Below are 19,695 nucleotides of genomic sequence, written 5' to 3' on the forward strand. Positions count from 1 at the left end.
ACTCTTTAACATCCCAATAATTCTCCCAAATGAATCATCAAACCCCCAAATATTCTAGGTCATAACCCCTGAACAACAGCAAGCAGCAGCAGCACGTTTAGCTCAAGCCCAACAACAGCAACAGCAGCAGCAACACCAATCTCCCCAACAACCTCCCCCCACCCAGTCCCCAGTGCCTCCTCCGACCACAGCGCAAACCCCTCAACCTCAACCTCAACCCCTCACCCCCACCACGCAACTACCTCAGCTCCCCTCCACGCCCCCCACAACGTCAATCCCACCCCAGAAGTCCCTCCCTGCTAATTCCACCACAAACAACGCAATCGTCGCAACCACAGTGAAGACACGTCCAGGCGTCCTGACCCTGTCTGACCAGCGACAGACCCCAACAGTCGTCAGTGTCGGTAATCTCCAGCCAGGTCAGCGTTCAGCCACTGCGAACATCGTCTCCAGCGCGCAGAATCCCACAGTCACCCAGAAGGGGATCATCAATGTTCCGATGACGGGCGCCTCCACGAAGACCCTGACTCCAGCTCAGGTCCATGTGTATCGACAGCAGATGCTGCTCCGTCAGCAGCAGCAACTCAAAGCTTTACAGGTGAGAAAAAACAAAAAAACAATGTTGTGGAAGGATTTTTTTTGCAATGACTCTCTCCGTAGATCTAGGGAAACTAGGGGTCAAATAACATGGACTCAATAGTTGAATTCTTAAGGGTCTAGTCAAGTAGGGGAGCATGGGGCAAAATGAAACAGTGGGAAAATCTCGTCATCTAAAGGAGATAGGACATTTTTGAAGAGGACCTTTTTTGTAGCTTGTAAAATTCTCTACAAAAAAGATTTTCATGAAAATCCTGTTATCTCCCTTAGATCACAAGATTTTCTTGCTGTTTCATTTTGCCCCACCGTCCCCTATAATATTACGTAAGCAATTTTTTTTGCATTGTCAAGCCCCCCCCCCTCCCTTTCGCTCCACATCTAGAGAAATTGGGGGTCAAACATTTTTGAAAATCAGATTTGTGAAGGTCAAACTTTCGTCAAGGTCACATATTCTCGAGAATCATACGTGTTTTCGGTCAAAAGTCCTCTAGGATTCGAAGGTTCTTAAGAATTCAACATGTTTAAAGGTCAAATTCTGTTTCTAGAACAAAGTATGCAGTACTTTTGCTGACAATTAATTTCCACTCCTCTATGTCGGCATTTGTCGGAATTTCTTAACCTCTTCCATTCATAAATATCCGGGATTCCCCTTTATGAACACGGTTGTGACCAATCGTAGCACTCCCCTCATTCATTCTTGATCACTCAACACATTGCGTCGGCGCAGCCTGCGCAGGAGAATGCGCAGCTGTCTCACGACTGAATCCCCTTCCAATTTTTTCAATTGCCCAATTCTTGTAGCAAATGGATAACAACCAGCACAACAAAATTTTGAATATTGTTGATAATTCGTAGGGTTTGAGATAATATATCTGGCTGTGTAACATTTTGTGATTAGTCCAGCGCTCACTCGATCTTGTGAAATAATTATCGATTGCAGACCCCTCGAAATGGAAAAATTTTAAAAATACCTTTTCCATTCATAAATATCTGGGATTTCCCTTTATGAACACTGTTGTGACCAATCGTAGCATTTGCCCCCATTCATTGTTGATCACTCAACACATTGCGTCGGCGCAGCCTGCGCAGGAGAATGCGCAGCTGTCTCACGACTGAATCCCCTTCCAATTTTTTCAATTGCCCAATTCTTGTAGCAAATGGATAACAACCAGCACAACAAAATTTTGAATATTGTTGATAATTCGTAGGGTTTGAGATAATATATCTGGCTGTGTAACATTTTGTGATTAGTCCAGCGCTCACTCGATCTTGTGAAATAATTATCGATTGCAGACCCCTCGAAATGGAAAAATTTTAAAAATACCTTTTCCATTCATAAATATCCGGGATTCCCCTTTACGAACACTGTTGTGACCAATCGTAGCATTTGCCCTCATTCATTGTTGATCACTCAACACATTGCGTCGGCGCAGCCTGCGCAGGAGAATGCGCAGCTGTCTCACGACTGAATCCCCTTCCAATTTTTTCAATTGCCCAATTCTTGTAGCAAATGGATAACAACCAGCACAACAAAATTTTGAATATTGTTGATAATTCGTATGGTTTGAGATAATATATCTGGCTGTGTAACATTTTGTGATTAGTCCAGCGCTCACTCGATCTTGTGAAATAATTATCGATTGCAGACCCCTCGAAATGGAAAAATTTTAAAAATACCTTTTCCATTCATAAATATCCGGGATTCCCCTTTATGAACACGGTTGTGACCAATCGTAGCATTCCCCTCATTCATTCTTGATCACTCGACACATTGCGTCGGCGCAGCCTGCGCAGGAAAATTCGCAGCTGTCTCACGACTAAATCCACTTCTAATTTTTTCAATTGTCCAATTCTTATAGCAAATGAATAACAACCAGCACAACAAAATTTTGAATATTGTTGATAATTCGTAGGGTTTGAGATAATATATCTGGCTGTGTAACATTTTGTGATTAGTCCAGCGCTCACTCGATCTTGTGAAATAATTATCGATTGCAGACCCCTCGAAATCGAAAAATTTTAAAAATAACCCCTCATCAATGTTATCAATGTATGATCTCCTTTAACAATTAATTAATTTCCAGGCCCAAGCCTCCGGCCAAAAGGTCTCAGTAGCTGTAACTGGAGTCCAGCAGAGAGCCACCCTGATGAAGCAAGGTGGTGTAAACGTCGGCAAACCCGTCACCAGGACCGTCACCGAAGCGGAGATGGCGACCCTACTAAAGCAACAAGCAGTGATGCAACGTCAACAACAACAGAAGACAGTCACCCAGGTGCAGGTGCCCGGTCAGATGACGACGCTGACCCCAGCCCAGTTGTTCGCCCAAGCAGGCCTCCAGCAGGCGGGGCCCTCCACAGGATCCCCCGTTGCAACTCTAGTTAAAACCGCCAATGTCACTGGAGTGAGGACAGCAACACCTCAGCAAATTCGTCAGCTGCAGCTGCACCCGCAGATCCTCACCCAGAGGAAGCTGCCAGGCCAGAAGGTGGCGCAATTGGCTCAAGTCGCTGGTAAGGCTGGGGTCCAGACCCAGTTGATCGTCCAGCAGAAGTCACTGCCTGCTACTATGACTGTCCAGCAGATCCAGCAGGTGATCAATAGAGGGGTGCCCCCCCAGGGGCTGCAAGGATTCACCCATGTGTCCACTGGGCAAGGGGTGAGTCAACCTGGACAGATGGTCTTGGCGAAGTCCCCCATCCAGACGAGGGTGATACCTGTCAGTGTTGCTGGGGGCATCAAACAGGCCATACAAGTGGTGGCTGCCAGCAATCCCCAGCTGAGGCAGGCGACACCATCCTCGGGGAAGCCCATTGTCACCACGGCTAGGGTCAGCCCTGGACCGAGTCAACAGGTCAGACTGCAGAGTGTCCATCAGGGGATCCATCAGCAGGGCCAGGGACAGGGGCAGAACCAGGATAACCTCCAGAAATAATTCTTCTCGTTTTCTTTTTTCTTTTATCGGAAGCTGTTTTTTGGGGCGAGGGAGGGGGGCTTGTTGAGTTTCAAACATTCCATGGGGTTTTGAGGGAGAGTGGGAGATTCCTTTGTTTATTTTTTCTTTTGAAGATGTCTGTTGATGTTCATAGATGGTTTGGTTATGTAACGGTGATCCTTTAATGTATTATATTCGTGTATCATAGATTAAATAAATAGATAATTGATGATAATTAATTGGTGGAGTTGTTTTTTTTTTGTGAGTGAATTTAAGATGAAGTTTTTTGGTCGGTGAAATATTTCATGGTGATGGGGAGGTATGTTGGCCTAGGCGGTCCTCAGCACTTTTGCAATGTTTGATTAATTGGGAGAAATGAGGAGATCGGAAGTCCTCATCGGGGGTTTCTTTATTCTTTTATTTTTCTTCGCTTTTATTCGCGTAATTTTCATAGTTTTTCACGATTTATTTTACTGTCACATTGAGGAGTTTCTAGCCTTTACATCTCATTGGAACATTCTTATACAAACAATGTGGAAGGTAAATGTGAATGTGTGAATTATCACAGATGAATTGGCACAGTAGTCAGAGAGTGAGAATATAAGACTCAATTCAACTAATGATTCGTTTCGCGATTGAAGCTCCATAGCCGGATGTTCTCTCCAGCATCAATCGGAGTTCTCTTGCCACGGTCATCAGTCTCTTCGAGTGCTGTGTCCGAATCCTCACGTCCAATGGCTTGAGTGTTATCGAGATTTCTGTACCTATAGAACTTCGCCATTATTGCTAATATCATCATGTCCACCGCCATCAACCCAGCGAAGAACAAGAACTCCGACGCCTAGAGACAAAATATAGGAGAGTTGGGGTAAAACGGCATTTTTGACTTTTTTAAAAATATTCGTGACGGGTCGAAATGTTGATGACATTTTATCTTTTTTTTCAGTACAAAGAACAATTCTTTCCCTCTGTGGTGAGCCTAAACTGAACTCGAATTTTCTGGGTGGCAGGACTATTTAACACATTCAAACAAATTCAGGACAACACATCAACTCAACAAATAGCCTATTGAACACAAATTTTTTCATTACACAGCCAATTCAACACATTGTTAAGTCAACATATAGTGTATTGAACACATTGTTTTGTCAATACATAGTTTTTCAACACGAACTTCATTCAGCACGTACATTTCGGGCAGCGTCACATTTTGATTCTACGGGAATTTGTAAACAGGAACGAGGGATTGAAGAAGATTGTGTCTGGCTACACTGCTGATTGTGATATATTGGATTATCTGAGGGGAATTGCCCACAACGTTAAATTGTAATCGATATCCACTATCAAACAATTGAATTGTTGCAGAAATTTTCTATTTACTATACGAATTTTGTAGTGATTAATCTTCATATGAATTTTTTATGAAGAAGCAAATAAACTCATTGATTATGTATTGAGTGAATTTATTGTTGAATTCATGTTGTGAGGAATTTGTGTGTTGAATTTGTTTTGTGTTAAATTTGTTTTGTGTTAAATAGTCATGGAACCTGTTTCTGAGTTATGAATTAGTTGTTGCTTTACTGGAGTGAGATAAAACTAAACATTACAGCAAAATCACCATGAATTTTTTCTTTACCTGTCGGTCAAATATCTTCGCTTTAGCGATGATGACAACAATGAGATTGCCAAAGGCGACCGTGAGCAACCAGGCAGCTTGGACAATCGATTTCATCGAAACTGGCGCTTGGGTGAACGCAAATTCAAGCCCCGTGACACCAAAAAGAACTTCACCAATCGTAATAACGATATACTGGGGAAGAAGCCACAAAATGTGAACAGAATTCGGTGGAGTAACTGTTGTGAGACCCAATCTCGTACCATTAGTAGTCACATGCGTTTGCAGAGTGTAAACTCCACCGAGTTTGAGAACTATTGAATCCACAAATTTCCCATCAACTTTGACTCGATATGTCCCGGGGTTGAATTCGGCCACTGGTGTTACTTGCGGTATATCCGATGTCGTTCCATTTATTTTGAAAGCGTAATTTACTCCTGATAATTCAACCTTTGTGGTGGCATTGGAGTTGAGGAGATTGTAGATTAGTACTCGAACCGCGGGGTTTCCACTACTGGTCTTGTTGACGTAGTCCTTGTAGGAGTAAGGATTTGATGGCTCCAGTACGTATGAGGTTGCCTGTCCCTCCACAGCCGTGATCAATCCTTCTGATTTCTTTTCGCCACCACATTGTGAAAAATCAGCCATATAAGGTATTGATTGATTACCTTTTGCAGTGATAGAACTGTCTTCCCAGATGCCGAAAGGCTCCATCACTAGAAATTTATTGTTTATCACAATAGGCAAATGGCAATCTCTCGGGTTGAAAATTCGCACTTGCGCCAGGCCATTTGTTGGATGAATTGGATAAGTCGCCTAGATAATAATTCATTCAAACTATACTTCTTACGTTGTTTTGTTTGGATCGTAGTATTTCTTTTGGAAAAGATGACTGTGTGATGGCCTTCAGCAATTTGATGATTAAGACGAAATCATGAAGAAAAAAATTCTTGTTGATGACCCAACGTTTTCATTTCCAGGCTTCCTTATTTGAAAATTTCAAAACGTTTTTTCTTCAATAATGAAGAAAAACCAATGCATTTTCTTTCTATCGTCTAATTGAGTAGCGAAGCGGTAAAACGGGTCAAGTCGATTTTGACTATTGGCCAGTTTTTGACGACTATCTCGGAATCTAAAAGAGATAGAAAAATTCTTGTCATGACCTTTTTTGTAGAGTCAAGTGAGGGTTATAAAAAGGGTTATGAGAAAAATTTTGCCATCTCTCTTAGATTCTGAGATATTCATAAAAAACTGGCCAAAAGTCAAAACCGACTTAACCCGGTTTACCGCTTCGCTACTGAATTCTGATGGAAGAAAGTGAAAAGAGGAAGAGAAACGAGATCAATACGAAAGCATAATTTTTAATTTTCCAATGTCTAGGGAAAATTGAAAATTGATAGGGGACGGTGGGGCAAAATGAAACATGGGGCAAAATGAAACAGCAAGAAAATCTTGTGATCTAAGGGAGATAGAACGATTTTCATGGAAACCTTTTTTGTAGAGAATTTTACAAGCTACAAAAAAGGTCCTCTTCAAAAATGTCCCATCTCCTTTAGATGACGAGATTTTCCCACTGTTTGAACCCATAAATATAATTCTTATCCTCACATTTTCATAGAATACTTCAAAAAAATATCAAAAAATTCAAATCGGCGATGAAAAATTTTATCGGATTATCATTATGTAATAATTTCTGAAGACCGCAGAGGCCATCACACAGTCTCTTCAAAATGAAGCTATTCAATAGTTACCTCCAGTTTCAATTCTACAAGAGCAGAAATCACAAATGCCACAGAAGCTAAGACTCCGCCGGTTGTAATTTTTTTCAATTGTGTATTGAGACACCCAATCTTCGCAAATAGGGGGTAAACGCACCTGTCAACTAGTGGAATAAGAATGATGACTAAAAGCGCTGGAATAACTTGCATTTGATCAGCCTTCACGAGGTAGTTTCCAATCTCCCCATCCATCCTTGTGGCTTGAAATGTCCACCGCGATCCTTGTTGATCGACAAGCGCAAAGAATAATGGCACAGGAATGAAGATTTTCAGAACATACAGAACTTCTTTTACATCGAAAATTAATTTCGAATCGTACTTATCGTCTGCGTGATCGAGCCAGTGTTCACGGTTCACAATTCCGTTCGATTTCAATTTATTATAAACTGCGTGCTTACGGAAGATGAAAACACAATTACCAAACGTGTGATTCAATTTTTTTCAATGAAGTTTCAAAACTTACCGAGATACATCTAATGACATTCAGGGCAACATTTCCCTTCGGTTTCTCCATCCTGTACAAGGGTTTGCCAACAACAAATATCACTGAAATTGACCAGAAAATTGTACCATACAGTTGCATTGGAAATCTTTTGATAATTCAATTGTCTCCTCACCTATTGCTACAACCATGAGAGCTGTAGGAATAAAAAATGCAGCGGAGTAGCAGTCTTGTTCTCCGAAACATTTGATGCCGGTGCGAAGCTGTGGAGTGAGGAATGCAGAAATGGTTGATCCAGCGCTTATCGCGAGACAGAACAGTGAGAAAAATGTTGTAATATATTTCTGCTGTTCAGGAAGAAGAAATTGCTCTCCACCGAAAGCCGCCGCACACGGTTTTATTCCAGCCGTGCCTATTGCAATCAACAGCAATCCAATCATGGAGAATTCCCTGAAAACATTATTAGATATATTTTGTTTTCACTCAGGAATATTTTGTGGCAAAAAGCTATTGCCACAGAATATGATTTTTTTGCAAAAATTATTCTAAATCTCAATTGTTTTAGAATGGATATTGAAGTTGAGTGTTAGAAACGTGAGTGATTATTCCAAGTTTTCACTTCTCCGACAATATTTGCCTCACGTAGTAGGGGAGGATGACGATTTTCATGGAAACCTTTTTCGTCAATATTTTCCGATTCAATAATCCGATTGGGATGAGTTAGAGCTCGTTTTGAAGAATGAAAAATTATCTTCAAAATGAAGTTGAAACTGGGAATTTTCACAATGTCATTCACAAGTTATTGACAATTGAAGGGGGGCCGTTTTGCCCCACCCTCCCCTAGTCCATACGCCCATCGTGGTTTTATCCCGAAAATGAGGTCTACGGGAGAACTATGTTGATTTAGACTAATTCGGGGTCGTAGAACACGAATATCGCGGTTATTTTTCCGTGCGAGTTGCTNCTAGTCCATACGCCCATCGTGGTTTTATCCCGAAAATGAGGTCTACGGGAGAACTATGTTGATTTAGACTAATTCGGGGTCGTAGAACACGAATATGGCGGTTATTTTTCCGTGCGAGTTGCTTTTGCCATTGTTATAAACAATTTAATTGTTTAAACGCTAATAACTCTCAAGTTATGGGAGCTACGGAAAAAAAGTTTCTTCAAAATTTGTTTGTCTTCTCAAGACGAACGAAATGGTTTTTTATTTTTCTCGATAGCTTCATTTTTGGCAGAGTTATGATAAGAGACGTGCCCTTGGCTGGGGAAGTCATGCGAGCGGCTACGCTCGCGCTGCCCGGGCCGACGCTAGCGGTGTTATGTTGTTTGTGGTCGTCGACTGCATACACCTATTGCTGTTATGTTTTGATTCTATGATTCTATGTTGGAGTCCGAAAACTGACAGAACTTTATCCACCGATAAGTGATTTAGTCCCCAATTGCACTGATGCAAAATGTAAACGAGGAGTTTGCCATTGCGCAAGGGCAGAGAAACCTTGCATTGCATTTTGTAAATGTCAAGTCAATGGAACATGCCAGAATCCTTTCAATGAATAAAAAGAAAATTGAGGAGGAACACTTCTTCGTATTTATTAAGGGCCCAACCATAAGACAACGTGCGCGTTACACCCCGCGCGGCGCTGTTTTTTTTAGCTTGAGGCACTCTTCTAGAGATTTCTCCTCGTAATATTTGGAACTGCACATGGCGACAGATTCAGATGTCTACCAGTGATTTGCTATTTTTTGGTAGCATCTCCTAGGGAATCAACTTCTCTATATATTGTTACGGAACCGAATGGCTTAGTCTATCCTCTTTCCTCCTTTTGTAAAATGAAAGAAAGTTGATTGTCATTCTCTAATGTTAAGGAATAATTTCATGTGTAATTGATCTTTGTTCCATGATTGATTCTGAAGCACTGCCCCTTCGATTGGTCCTAGATTATTACTTAATTGAATAGAACATTTGGAATAATGGAGAATGATAGTTCGATTGTGGTTGTTAGTCCCCAGAGTTCCATGGAGAGAAGATGGATGCATCAGATAAATGATGAAGTATTTTTGAATTTTTCAGACTATTGATTTCAGTAGTGAAGCGGTAAACCGGGTTAAGTCGATTTTGACTATTGGCCAGTTTTTGACGAATATCTCGGCATCTAAAAGAGATAGAAATTTTTTTGTCATGACCTTTTTTGTAGAGCCAATTGAGGGTTACAAAAAAGGTCATGGAAAAATTCTGCCATCTCTCTTAGATTCCGAGATATTCATCAAAAACTGACCCAAAGTCAAAATCGACTTAACCCGGTTTACCGCTTCGCTACTGATTTCAATTGAACCTCTTTTAATTTTATTTTCCGTCAAGTTTTCCCACGTAATTTTTTCGTACGTGAAAACACTCCGAGGAATGTATTTCCATGAAAAAAATGTAAATTAGTCAACTAATCCGAAAGTGATGGGTTCATATCCCCAAGGACATGTAAGACACCGATTGCCTCATCTGAATTCGAATTATGCAATAATTACCTCATGGGTAATCCCAACGTTGGTACAGCGCTCGCGGAAAGTAGTAGCTGACCCAGAGAATAAATAATACTGAAGTAAAAGATAGTCCTGAATTTTCCAAGCATTGAATCGGCCAGTATTGCACCGAACAACGGAAAGGTAAACACCAGCATCGCGAACGTGTGGAAGATGATAGTTGAGGCGTCATCGTTGAAGTCCAATTTGTTTTTTATATACAATGCTAAAATAGCTGTAAAAATAAATTAATGTCACAATGTAAACAATGACCTCATATTTTTCATGCTACTTACTTCGCATTCCAAAGAATGAGAATCTTTCACAGAACTCGGTACTGATAATGATGAAAATTGCCTTTGGATACGTCAGTTTCTAAATTTGTATGGAATAATATGCCTGTCAGTTACGATAAATCGATTGAAATAAATGAATTTTCTCATCGGAATTTCAATTATGAGTAATAATAGAACCATTAATCCCACCGTTTTAACAATAAATAATCATTACCTTTTCCTCCTCCCTCTCTTTCGCTTCCAAAATCATTTTCCTGTTAATAATGCTTGGAGATTAAATAATTGCATAAATCACACTAGGATAGAAAATCTCGCCTGTCTGGTACTTGGAGCGTGAGTAACACTCACGCTATTATCTGCCGTGCGTACCAGTGGCGGAGAGTGATAATGTCTTGTCTCATTTTTTAATACACTGAATGACAGGATGCAACCGCCTTGGGCCATCAACAAATTTATCACATTTCACACACTCTGGCTATCAGTAGAAATTAATCAGTAGAACACGTACGAAAAAACCTCATTGAAGCTGTTGTCTGCAACATTTTTGCCGTTAAAAAAATCAACAGGAAATATTTTACAGAAAAAATCAGCAGATTTTGAATTTTCCGTCAATAATTGAAACTTCCCTCGCACTTTCTCAGTAATAAAAGTCAAATAGATAAACTTCTGGTGATTTTTTCAATTTAATATTTTCTATAAAATTTTGCGCGATGACTTCGTATGTGAAGAAACTTTAGGTGCAATTTTTACCTGATTCGATTATTATTTGTGTCAATAAATCTCTTTACGTCTTAATATTATCACATTTCTTCCCGTGTGTCATGACTGAGACTTGATTTTGTAATGATTTATACAACTGGGGAGAGAGGATTGGGCTCCGTAATTCAATGAATAGAGCTCTCGACTACTGAATTGCGACATTCAGAGTTCAGCGGGCATCGGAGATAGTGATAATGTGCAGACACTCGACTACTCCGCAGGGAAAGAGGGGAAGGTGCGATTGGGTTTATCCCAACCGTATGAGGATATTGTGCATTAATTAATGGGGAAGTTGAAATGAACAAGGATGAATACTAAGTAGAATAGAATGAAGTATTATAGGTTGACGGTCTGTTCAGTACCAGCCAGAATAATCTTGCCATGATCAGCCGTCAACCTAGCGAAGAAGAACCGAGGGACTACTCCCCGAGTGGAAATTTTGGTCAGGTCCAAGTCAAGACTGGATAAAGTCAAGCCTGAGGATTCATCAGAAAGTGATATGATAACTGGATCAAGACCTGATTAGTCATGTAACGCGGTTACGAGACTATTGTAATATTATTATAATATTATGTTATTGTAATATTATAATAACATGATATTATAATAATAATCATTCATTATAATATAATAATAATTATTATTATTATTATAATTATTATAATTATAATATTCTTAGTTAATTATTAATAATTATTAATGATAATTAATTCAATATTTTCAGTATTTTATTTTGCGAATTTCCGAGAATTCAAAAACAATGACTCCTCCAGGAAAAACAGGAGCATTCATTTAAAGGCTTTCGTAGGTAATGAAGTGGGGGGAGCGCTCGCGGGCCGAAAAATCGCTATGAGGGGAAATGCGACTATAACGAGTGTGACTCTAACGGGAGTCTACTGTATAGAGTGAAGGTGCTTTGTAAAATTCTAAATATTGGTGTTGCTATCAAAATTTATTTACTATCCCACCTTACCGATGGAATTATAAAAATATTACAATCTAGTAACAATGAAGTGTACAGAATTTTCTAAATTTAATTTTGAACTTCAGCAGACGTCTAGAGACGAGGTAGTGTCATACTGTGAGATGGAACAAAATAAAAAAATTAATGATTGATATTTATAACAATGAATACTTGAATCGAACAAGCAGGTGGAGAAGGGAAAGGGAAATTGAGTTTATTTCCACCGTAGGAGGATACTATGCATTAGGGGAGGGTGGGGTAAAATGGACACTTCAGACTTTTTTTAAATTACTCATAACTCAGAAACAAACTTATCGATGGAGCTCAGTTTAGGCTCACCACAAAGGGCAGGAATTGCTCTTTGCACTGAAATTTTTTTTATTACATTTCACTATTTCAACCTGTCATTAACATTTTTTAAAACTTAAAAGTGTCCATTTTACCCCAACCTCCCCTAATTAATACAGATGTTGGGATGTATAAGGATCGATACTAGTAGGGGAGGTTGGGGTAAAACGGACACTTTTGACTTTTTTTAAAATGTTAATGAGGGGTTGAAATATTGATAGAATTAAATAATTTTTTTTTTCAATACAAAGAACAATTCTTTCTCTTTGTGGTGAGTCTGCTCTGTGCTCAATTGATAAATTTGTTTCTGAGTTATGAATAATTCAAAAAAAGTCCAAAGTGTCCATTTTACCCCACCCTCCCCTAGTAGCTGAAATCAATCAGCAGGAAGGTTCGTGATTGAAGTTCCACAATTTGGCGGTCTCGTCACCATCAGCGGAAATAGTCTTGCCGTGGCCATGCATCTCTTTCAAGTCTATCCCAGAATCTTTGCATTCAATGGACTGACGGTCATTGTTGAAATTCCTGTACTTATAGGACTTGCCCATTATTGCTAATATCATCATGCCCACAGCCATCAACCCAGCGAAAAAGAAGAACTCTGATGACTAGAAACAAGATAGTATCAAATGGTGAGACTAGAGATGCAAAATGACCGTCATTTTTTAGATCGCGTCATATGACCAAAAAATGACGGTCTTGTGACGGTCATTTGACGCACAAATTTTCCAACTACAAATGATTGTCACAAATCATTTGTAACCAAATTGTTGTCAAACCATCTATACAGTTGCATAATGACGGTCATGAATAAAACAAAATAGTTTCATCTATATTATGGATGAAAAAAAACGTGATTTCCATTTCAAAATGCGGATTAGGCCAATCCAAAAGGAATTCAACTGAAAATTGACCGAGAAAAAAATAAAGTTTCATCTATATAGATGAAAAATGACTGTCATTTTTTCTTGACAAGTTGTGACGGTCACAGAAGGGGAAGGGGGAATTGTGACAGCCGTCATGAACGCCTCGTCATGTGACTGTCAATGACGGTCAAGCACTTGCATCTCTAGGTGAGACATAACTGAACATCGCAGCAAAATAAACATGAATTTCTTCTCTACCTGTCGGTCGAATATCTTCGCTTTAGCGATGATGACAACAATCAGGTTGCCAAAGGCGATAGTCAGTAACCAAGCAGCTTGAAGAAGAGACTTCATCGTGGATGGGGCTTGGGTGAACACAAATCTAAGCCCCGTGACACAAAACATAACTTCACCAATCGTAAGGACCATGTACTGGGGAAGGAGCCATAACATGTGAACAGAATTTGGAGGAGTAACTGTTGTAAGACCGACCCTCGTACCATTAGCAGTCACATAAGTTTGCAAAGTGTAAACTCCACCGAGTTTGAGGACTATCGAGTCTACAAATATCCCGTTAACTTTGACTTGATATGTTCCGGGGTAGAAGTTGTTTATTGGCGTTATTTGCGGTATATCCGATGCTCCGTTTGCTTCGAAAACGAATTTTACTTCTGATAATTCAACCGTCGTGGTGACATTGGAGTTGAGGAGATTGTAGATTAGTACTCGAACCGCGGGGTTTCCACTACTGGTCTTGTTAACGTAGTCCTTGTAGGAGTAAGGACTCGATGGCTCAAGGACGTAGGAGGTTGCCTGTCCCTCCACAGCCGTGATCAATCCCTCTGATTTTTTTACTCCACCACATTGTGAAAAATCAACCACGTAAGGTATTGATCGATTACCGATCACGGTGATAGCAGTGTTTGCCCAGATGCCGAAGGGCTCCATCACTAAAGATTGATTGTTTATAACAATGGGCAGGTGGCAATCTCTCGGGTTGAAAATTCGCACTTGCGCCGAGCCGTTTGTTGGAAGAATTGGATAAGTCGTCTAGATAATAATTAATTCAAACAATATTTCTCAGTTTGATTCGAGGATAGAGCTTTTTCATACACTGAGGAAAAAATTTTCTAATATCTGAAACATATTTTTTTGGGACAAGTAAATTTTCTTCAATTAATTCTCTCAGGCATCTCAACTCACATGACCCGAGAAAGGCCCCATGCTTTAAAATATTTTTGTACTCAAGTATGATTTTGTCGCCAATGAAGTTACTTAAGGATATCCAAGTACTTTGACTATTTTTTCTCCAGTGAAATGATTTTCTACTTTTGTAGTCGAGCCTCACAGCTTTCATTTGAGCCCCATTTGACCCTAAGTTTCCGGACATTTTACAAAGATTTTATTATTTAAACTTTGCAGGTCTGAATTTGAATCTTGGTATTGAACTGTTAGAAAACATTATAAAAACCTGAAGAAATTTTAGAAAGTTTACTTTTGGAGGAAGATTGATGAGATAATTAGAAAGTTGCAATTTTTGAAAATTAGGCGCCTTTTCTATAAATAATTTATAAACAATCCATTTTCTACCATAAAAATCATTTGTTCGGAATCGTAACAAATTTATTCACATTCAGAATTTTACCATAAATCGATTTCATGCCTAAAAAAAGGTTTCCGAAAGTTTAAACAATTTTAATTATTTATTTATAAACAGCGAATATTTAAAAAATAATAATTCTGTGCAAAATGAAATTTGAATGACATCAGTGTCATTCACATTTCATTTTCATAATTTTCATATTCATAATTTTCTTCAAATTTTTCTCAGGCAATTTGATTGACAAAATTGATGATTGAAAATAGTTGAATGTATAGTGTGGTCTGTACCAAACTGTAAAAGATACTTGGATATCCTTAAATCGCGTAGAAGAATCGTCAATCTTCTAGTCTTTATTGTTTTCATCATTTTTTCGTTATGCACTTCCAATATTGCAATATGTAAAATATTCATGACGTAACGCGGAACGATAATGATGAATGAAAATTCATTCGAGTTCCGTGAAGTGCACACATTCTGAGATTTGAGCCATTGAAAACGATTTACTTTTCTCAAGAGAATATTTTCAGTTTCAGATGTTAGAAATTTTTTTTCTCAGTGCAGTTACCTCCAGCTTCAATTCCACAAGAGCAGCAATGACGAATGCAACAGCAGCCAACATTCCACCAGTCGTTAATCTCTTCAGTTGCGTATCAAGGCATTTAAACTTTGTCAACCGGGGATAGAGGCACGTTTCAATTATTGGTATGAGACCGAGAATGAGAAGTGCATTGACCATTTGCATCTGATCAGCCTTCACCAAGAAATTTCCTATTTCCCCATTCATTCTTGCAGCTTGGAATGTCCATCGCGAGCCTTGTTGTTCGGCGAGCGCCCAGAACACTGGCAGAGGAATGAGAATTTTCAGAACCCCCAAGGCTGCTTTTAAATCGAAAATTAATTTCGAGTCGTACTCATCATCTGCGTAATCGAGCCAGTGGCCACGCTTCGTAGTCCCATCTGACTTAGATTTCTCGCAGACCGCGTGCTTGCGAAAAAGGAAAGTAGTCACAGCAGTTTTTCTTTTTTGGAATTGAAAATTGATCACACGGAGAAATATTCAAGAAAAATTACGAGACATTTCACGTAATCCGCAAGCGAGAATCGTTTTCAGTGAATTTCTATAGGAATATAAGAGAATAAATCTGAAATGTTCAGTAAATTTTCGGATCTGTCACCGAAAAAATACGAAAAAGTCACGTAATTTTTCTGGAAGTTGTAAAATCTAACAGAAACTTCAAGACTTATTATGCCTCAGAACCTGAAAATTCTTGGATGTTTAAGAATTTTTACGAAAAGCTCCGGAAAAATTACGGAACGTGTTGTTAAAATCTCCCCCTCACGGTGACTCATGGCTAGCCGTGAGGCCTCGAACGGATGAGTAATTTTTACGGAACAGATCGTAGAATTTACGTGACGATTGACACTTTTTATTGAATTTTACTTCGCTCCCAGATTACGTTTCGAAACGTAATTTTTACGTTTTTTTCTGGTAATTTTTATTGAATATTTCTCTCCGTGATGGAAACTTACCGAGATACATCTAATCGCACTTAGCACGACATTGCCCTCTGGCTTCTTTATCCTATACAGTGGCTTACCCATGGCAAATATCACTGAAAATTAATAAGGCAATGTCAATTCTGAAATGAGGTGAAGAATTTAGATGTTCAGCTTTCTCAATCACCTATTGCTAGAACCATGAGGGCCGCAGGAACAAAGAAGGCAATGGCGTAGCACTCTTGATCTCCAAAGCACTTGATGCCATTGCGGAGTTCTGGAGTGAGGAATGAAGAAACTAGCGATCCGGCGTTTATCGTAAAATAGAAGACTGAAAAGTACATTGCGAGGTGTCTTTCTTGTTCGGGGAGAGTGAATTGATCTCCGCCTAATGCGGAAACACATGGTTTTATTCCACCTGTTCCCATTGCAATAAAGAGCAATCCGATCATAGAAATTTCCCTGAAAAATCTTTATTTAGAACCCAAGTTTATGAGAATCGTTTCTGATGTGAGACATTCAATATCTGACCGGTGATGGCTATTGGCGATCGCAACATAGATGTCAGAGCCACCAAGTGGACCCTAAACTAACTATTTTTGGGGGCTAACCAATGAAACCACTGGGAGCGAACCAATGATAGGGGTCAACCAATGAGATCACTGGGTTCCCCTTGATCTCATTGGTTGGCCCCCGTGAGTAGTTCGTTTAGAGACCATTTGATGGCTCTCACATCTACGTTGCGATCGCGAATTGAATTTTTTTTCGAAGAATCAATGTGGATATTCAAGAAAGAGCTGTGACTATTCAATGAATTCCATTTCTTCATATCAACAAATGAATAGATCTTGTGGAATATATAGAGATATGATGACCGACGGTAGTGGCCGTGCGGTTAGAGTGCTAGACTCGTATGCCAATGATCCGGGTTCGCTTCCCGGCACCGGCGGTCAAAATTTATAGCGCTGTAATCTCACAGTTTCACTGCCGAGCGGTAGTCCCGTCAAAAGGACGACTGTACCAGGGCAGGTTTTTCCCTCGAATAAGGTTTTCCGCGAAGGGAACAAATCGTAAAGACCCGAAAGGGTATACGAGAAGAAAAAAAAAAAAGAGATATGATGGGCTGACGAATGATGTGTGCACAATAATTATTTCATCTTAATTGGTATTGTGAAGTAATAACCAGTACCTGATCGGTAATCCGAAAGTTGGAACAGCGCTCGCGGAAAGAAGAAGCTGACCCAAACAATAAATAATATTGAAGTACAAAATGGTCCTGAATTTTCCAAGTAGCGAATCGGCCAGCATCGCACCAACTAATGGAAAGGCATACACCAACATCGTGAAAGTGTGAAAGATGATTGTAGAGGTGTCATCACTGAAGTCCAATTTGTTTTTGATATACAATGCCAATATTGCTATAAGAATAAATTGCCGGTAGAGTAGATGATGACTTGCTTTTCTCACATCATGTCACTCACTTCGCATTCCATAGTACGAGAATCTTTCGCAGAACTCGGTACTGATAATGGCGAAAATTGCCTTCGGATACTTCAGTTTCTGGATTTTAATGAAAAAATTTCTATCAGTCATCGTAAATTATGAGATTATTCATAGAATAGCGAACGGGCGCGAAGCACAACAAAGTATAAAGTAATCTGGCGATTACTTTATAGTATAGACTCGTGCTCGTTGCGTTTCGACATCGCTCATCTCGTCTACCGCTCGGTTTCGCATAAGCCTTCCATGCGAGATTATACCATTTATGCACGTGTAACGTACATTATTTTTTAACAGAAGCTGTACGAAAAAGTTCTCACGTGTACGCAAAAATGTATCAAATATACCCACAAAAAACATTTTTTTGAATCAAATAACCGGATTTATTTAAAAAACATGATTATTTATTTGAGACATATATTTCTTTATCTAAAGGAAATTCTCTTGGAGTTTATAAAATATTTATGCATATTTAATAATAAAGGAATTGACCAACTTTGAAAAAAAAATTAAATACGAGAAAAACTGCAAATAAAGACGAAATTTTATTTTCTGTACTGGTTCTCACGATTTCTCGTCTGGGAATTGGTATTACATACTTCCCAAACTCGAAAACTTGAAAATCACTACAGAAAAATATTGTTCCTGGGCTGTTGCGATGGGGTTTTTTACTCGTGTGATTGGCCAGTCCTCGCCTACGGCTCGGAGGCCAACGCCACATGAGTAAAAAAACCCCATCGCAATAGGCCGGAAAAATACTATTTCATCACGCTGTGACGAAAAGTGAACTTTTCGGCACGCTCCGCATGCCTAAAAGTCCAATTTCCGCCACATTGTGATGAAAAATATTGTTCGTAACTCGTGAAAAAATGTTTTTTAGCTCGTGGGATTATATCACGAGCCGAAGGCGAGTGATATAAACCTCCCACTCGCCAAAAAACACTTTTTTGCACTCGTTACGAAATATACTATTTGGCTCGTGGGATTATATCACTCGCCTTCGACTCGTGCTATAAACTTCCCACGAGCCAAAAAACATTTTTCCCACGAATATCGAACGATATTTTTTATCACGCTGTGCGAAAAAGTCACTTTTTAGACACGCTTCGCGTGCCTAAAACGTCCCTTTTCCACATATTGTGATGAAAAATATCGTTCGATACTCGTGGGAAGTGTTTTTTGGCTCGTGGGTGGTTTATAGCACGAGCCGACGGCGAGTGATATAATTCCACGAGCCAAAAAACACTTTTCCGCACTCGTAATGAAATATACTATTTTAGGCCGTGTCAATAGTACATTACATGCCCGAGCCTTGGAAAATAGATCACCGTCCCCCACGTGCAAGATTGCCTTCCGAGCCGAAGGCGAGGATGGCAAGCACGTGGGGAAGGGTGATATGTTTTCCATGGCGAGGTGTGTATATTAATTTTCGTGTCGAGACCTGCAGAACGCCAATTGCGTGGCGCGCAGCGCCACGGAAATGGAGTTTTTCAGGTCCCGTGACACGAAAATTAATTTTAGATTATTCCTCTCATGATAGGTGACAAGGACAAATGTTCAAGAACATTTTTACAAGGGAGAATTGTTAAAATATGAAAAAATATGAAAAGTTATTGAAGCGTTTCTATCAATACATTCGTACCTTCTCGTTTTTCGGCACTTCCGCTTTTGAATCCATTGCGAATTCGGTCCACAGTTTTCACAGATCCAATTGCATGAATGACACAATGACAGTATGGCACGACTGTCTTATCAAGTTCCTACATGATATTCCCAAACGATACATTGTTCTCGACGTTTGGCATAATCCTCTAATACTCTGTCAGCATTCAATCAAATCTCACGTCAGTGACTGCTGTTTCCAGCAAACAATTACTACTGACGCCATTTGAAATAGAGACAACAACGGAAAACTTTTCTGATAATTCCAAGCAAATTACCGATACATTTCTGGTTCGTATTATAATCGAATTAGTTTTA

At 39.5% G+C, this 19,695-nt stretch overlaps 3 protein-coding genes across 4 annotated transcripts in view; 1 reads left to right on the plus strand and 2 right to left on the minus strand.

The window, feature by feature from the left end:
• Positions 1-3,769, plus strand: part of LOC107039633 (helicase domino) — a 32,423-nt gene extending 28,654 nt beyond the window's left edge. For both annotated transcript variants that reach the window (XM_015259351.2, XM_015259350.1), the window contains exons 15-16: positions 59-598; positions 2,682-3,769. In XM_015259351.2, the coding sequence (XP_015114837.1) occupies positions 59-598; positions 2,682-3,530 (1,389 nt within the window). In that variant the 3' untranslated portion in view covers positions 3,531-3,769. The remainder of the gene's footprint in view (positions 1-58; positions 599-2,681) is intronic.
• A 203-nt stretch (positions 3,770-3,972) lies between these two features.
• LOC107039599 (peptide transporter family 1) lies at positions 3,973-11,148 on the minus strand. Its single transcript, XM_015259312.2, has 9 exons — positions 10,929-11,148; positions 10,393-10,711; positions 10,179-10,257; positions 9,889-10,117; positions 7,541-7,815; positions 7,387-7,469; positions 6,897-7,316; positions 5,167-5,961; positions 3,973-4,371 (listed from the first exon to the last, which is right to left on the minus strand). The coding sequence occupies exons 2-9, from the start codon at positions 10,426-10,428 to the stop codon at positions 4,147-4,149; spliced, it is 2,142 nt and encodes a 713-aa protein (XP_015114798.1). The 5' UTR covers positions 10,429-10,711; positions 10,929-11,148; the 3' UTR covers positions 3,973-4,146.
• A 1,319-nt stretch (positions 11,149-12,467) lies between these two features.
• Positions 12,468-19,442, minus strand: LOC107039618 (peptide transporter family 1). The gene is made up of 8 exons (XM_015259334.1): positions 19,358-19,442; positions 17,697-17,775; positions 17,405-17,633; positions 16,403-16,677; positions 16,249-16,331; positions 15,284-15,703; positions 13,374-14,165; positions 12,468-12,857 (listed from the first exon to the last, which is right to left on the minus strand). Exons 1-8 carry the CDS (start codon positions 19,391-19,393, stop codon positions 12,630-12,632), a joined length of 2,142 nt encoding a protein of 713 aa, XP_015114820.1. The 5' UTR covers positions 19,394-19,442; the 3' UTR covers positions 12,468-12,629.
• Positions 19,443-19,695: the final 253 nt, after the last annotated feature.

The sequence above is a fragment of the Diachasma alloeum genome, unplaced genomic scaffold (assembly GCF_001412515.2).
Source record: "Diachasma alloeum isolate Michigan unplaced genomic scaffold, Dall2.0 Dall_scaffold_00302, whole genome shotgun sequence".
Classification (NCBI taxonomy): domain Eukaryota; kingdom Metazoa; phylum Arthropoda; class Insecta; order Hymenoptera; family Braconidae; genus Diachasma; species Diachasma alloeum.

Bases quoted from the DNA above. Each gene is read 5' to 3' on its own strand.
- LOC107039599 (XM_015259312.2), bottom strand. From the start codon at position 10,428: ATGATTTTGGAAGCGAAAGAGAGGGAGGAGGAAAAG. The intron at 7,317-7,386 runs GTAAGTTTTGAA...ATCTTCCGTAAG, and splicing joins ATGTCATTAGATGTATCTCG to CACGCAGTTTATAATAAATT. The intron at 4,372-5,166 runs GTAAAGAAAAAA...TTTTGTCTCTAG, and splicing joins CGAAGATATTTGACCGACAG to GCGTCGGAGTTCTTGTTCTT.
- LOC107039618 (XM_015259334.1), bottom strand. From the start codon at position 19,393: ATGGATTCAAAAGCGGAAGTGCCGAAAAACGAGAAG. The intron at 17,776-19,357 runs GTACGAATGTAT...ATTAAAATCCAG, and splicing joins AAGTGCCGAAAAACGAGAAG to AAACTGAAGTATCCGAAGGC. The intron at 15,704-16,248 runs GTAAGTTTCCAT...CTTTTTCGCAAG, and splicing joins GTGCGATTAGATGTATCTCG to CACGCGGTCTGCGAGAAATC.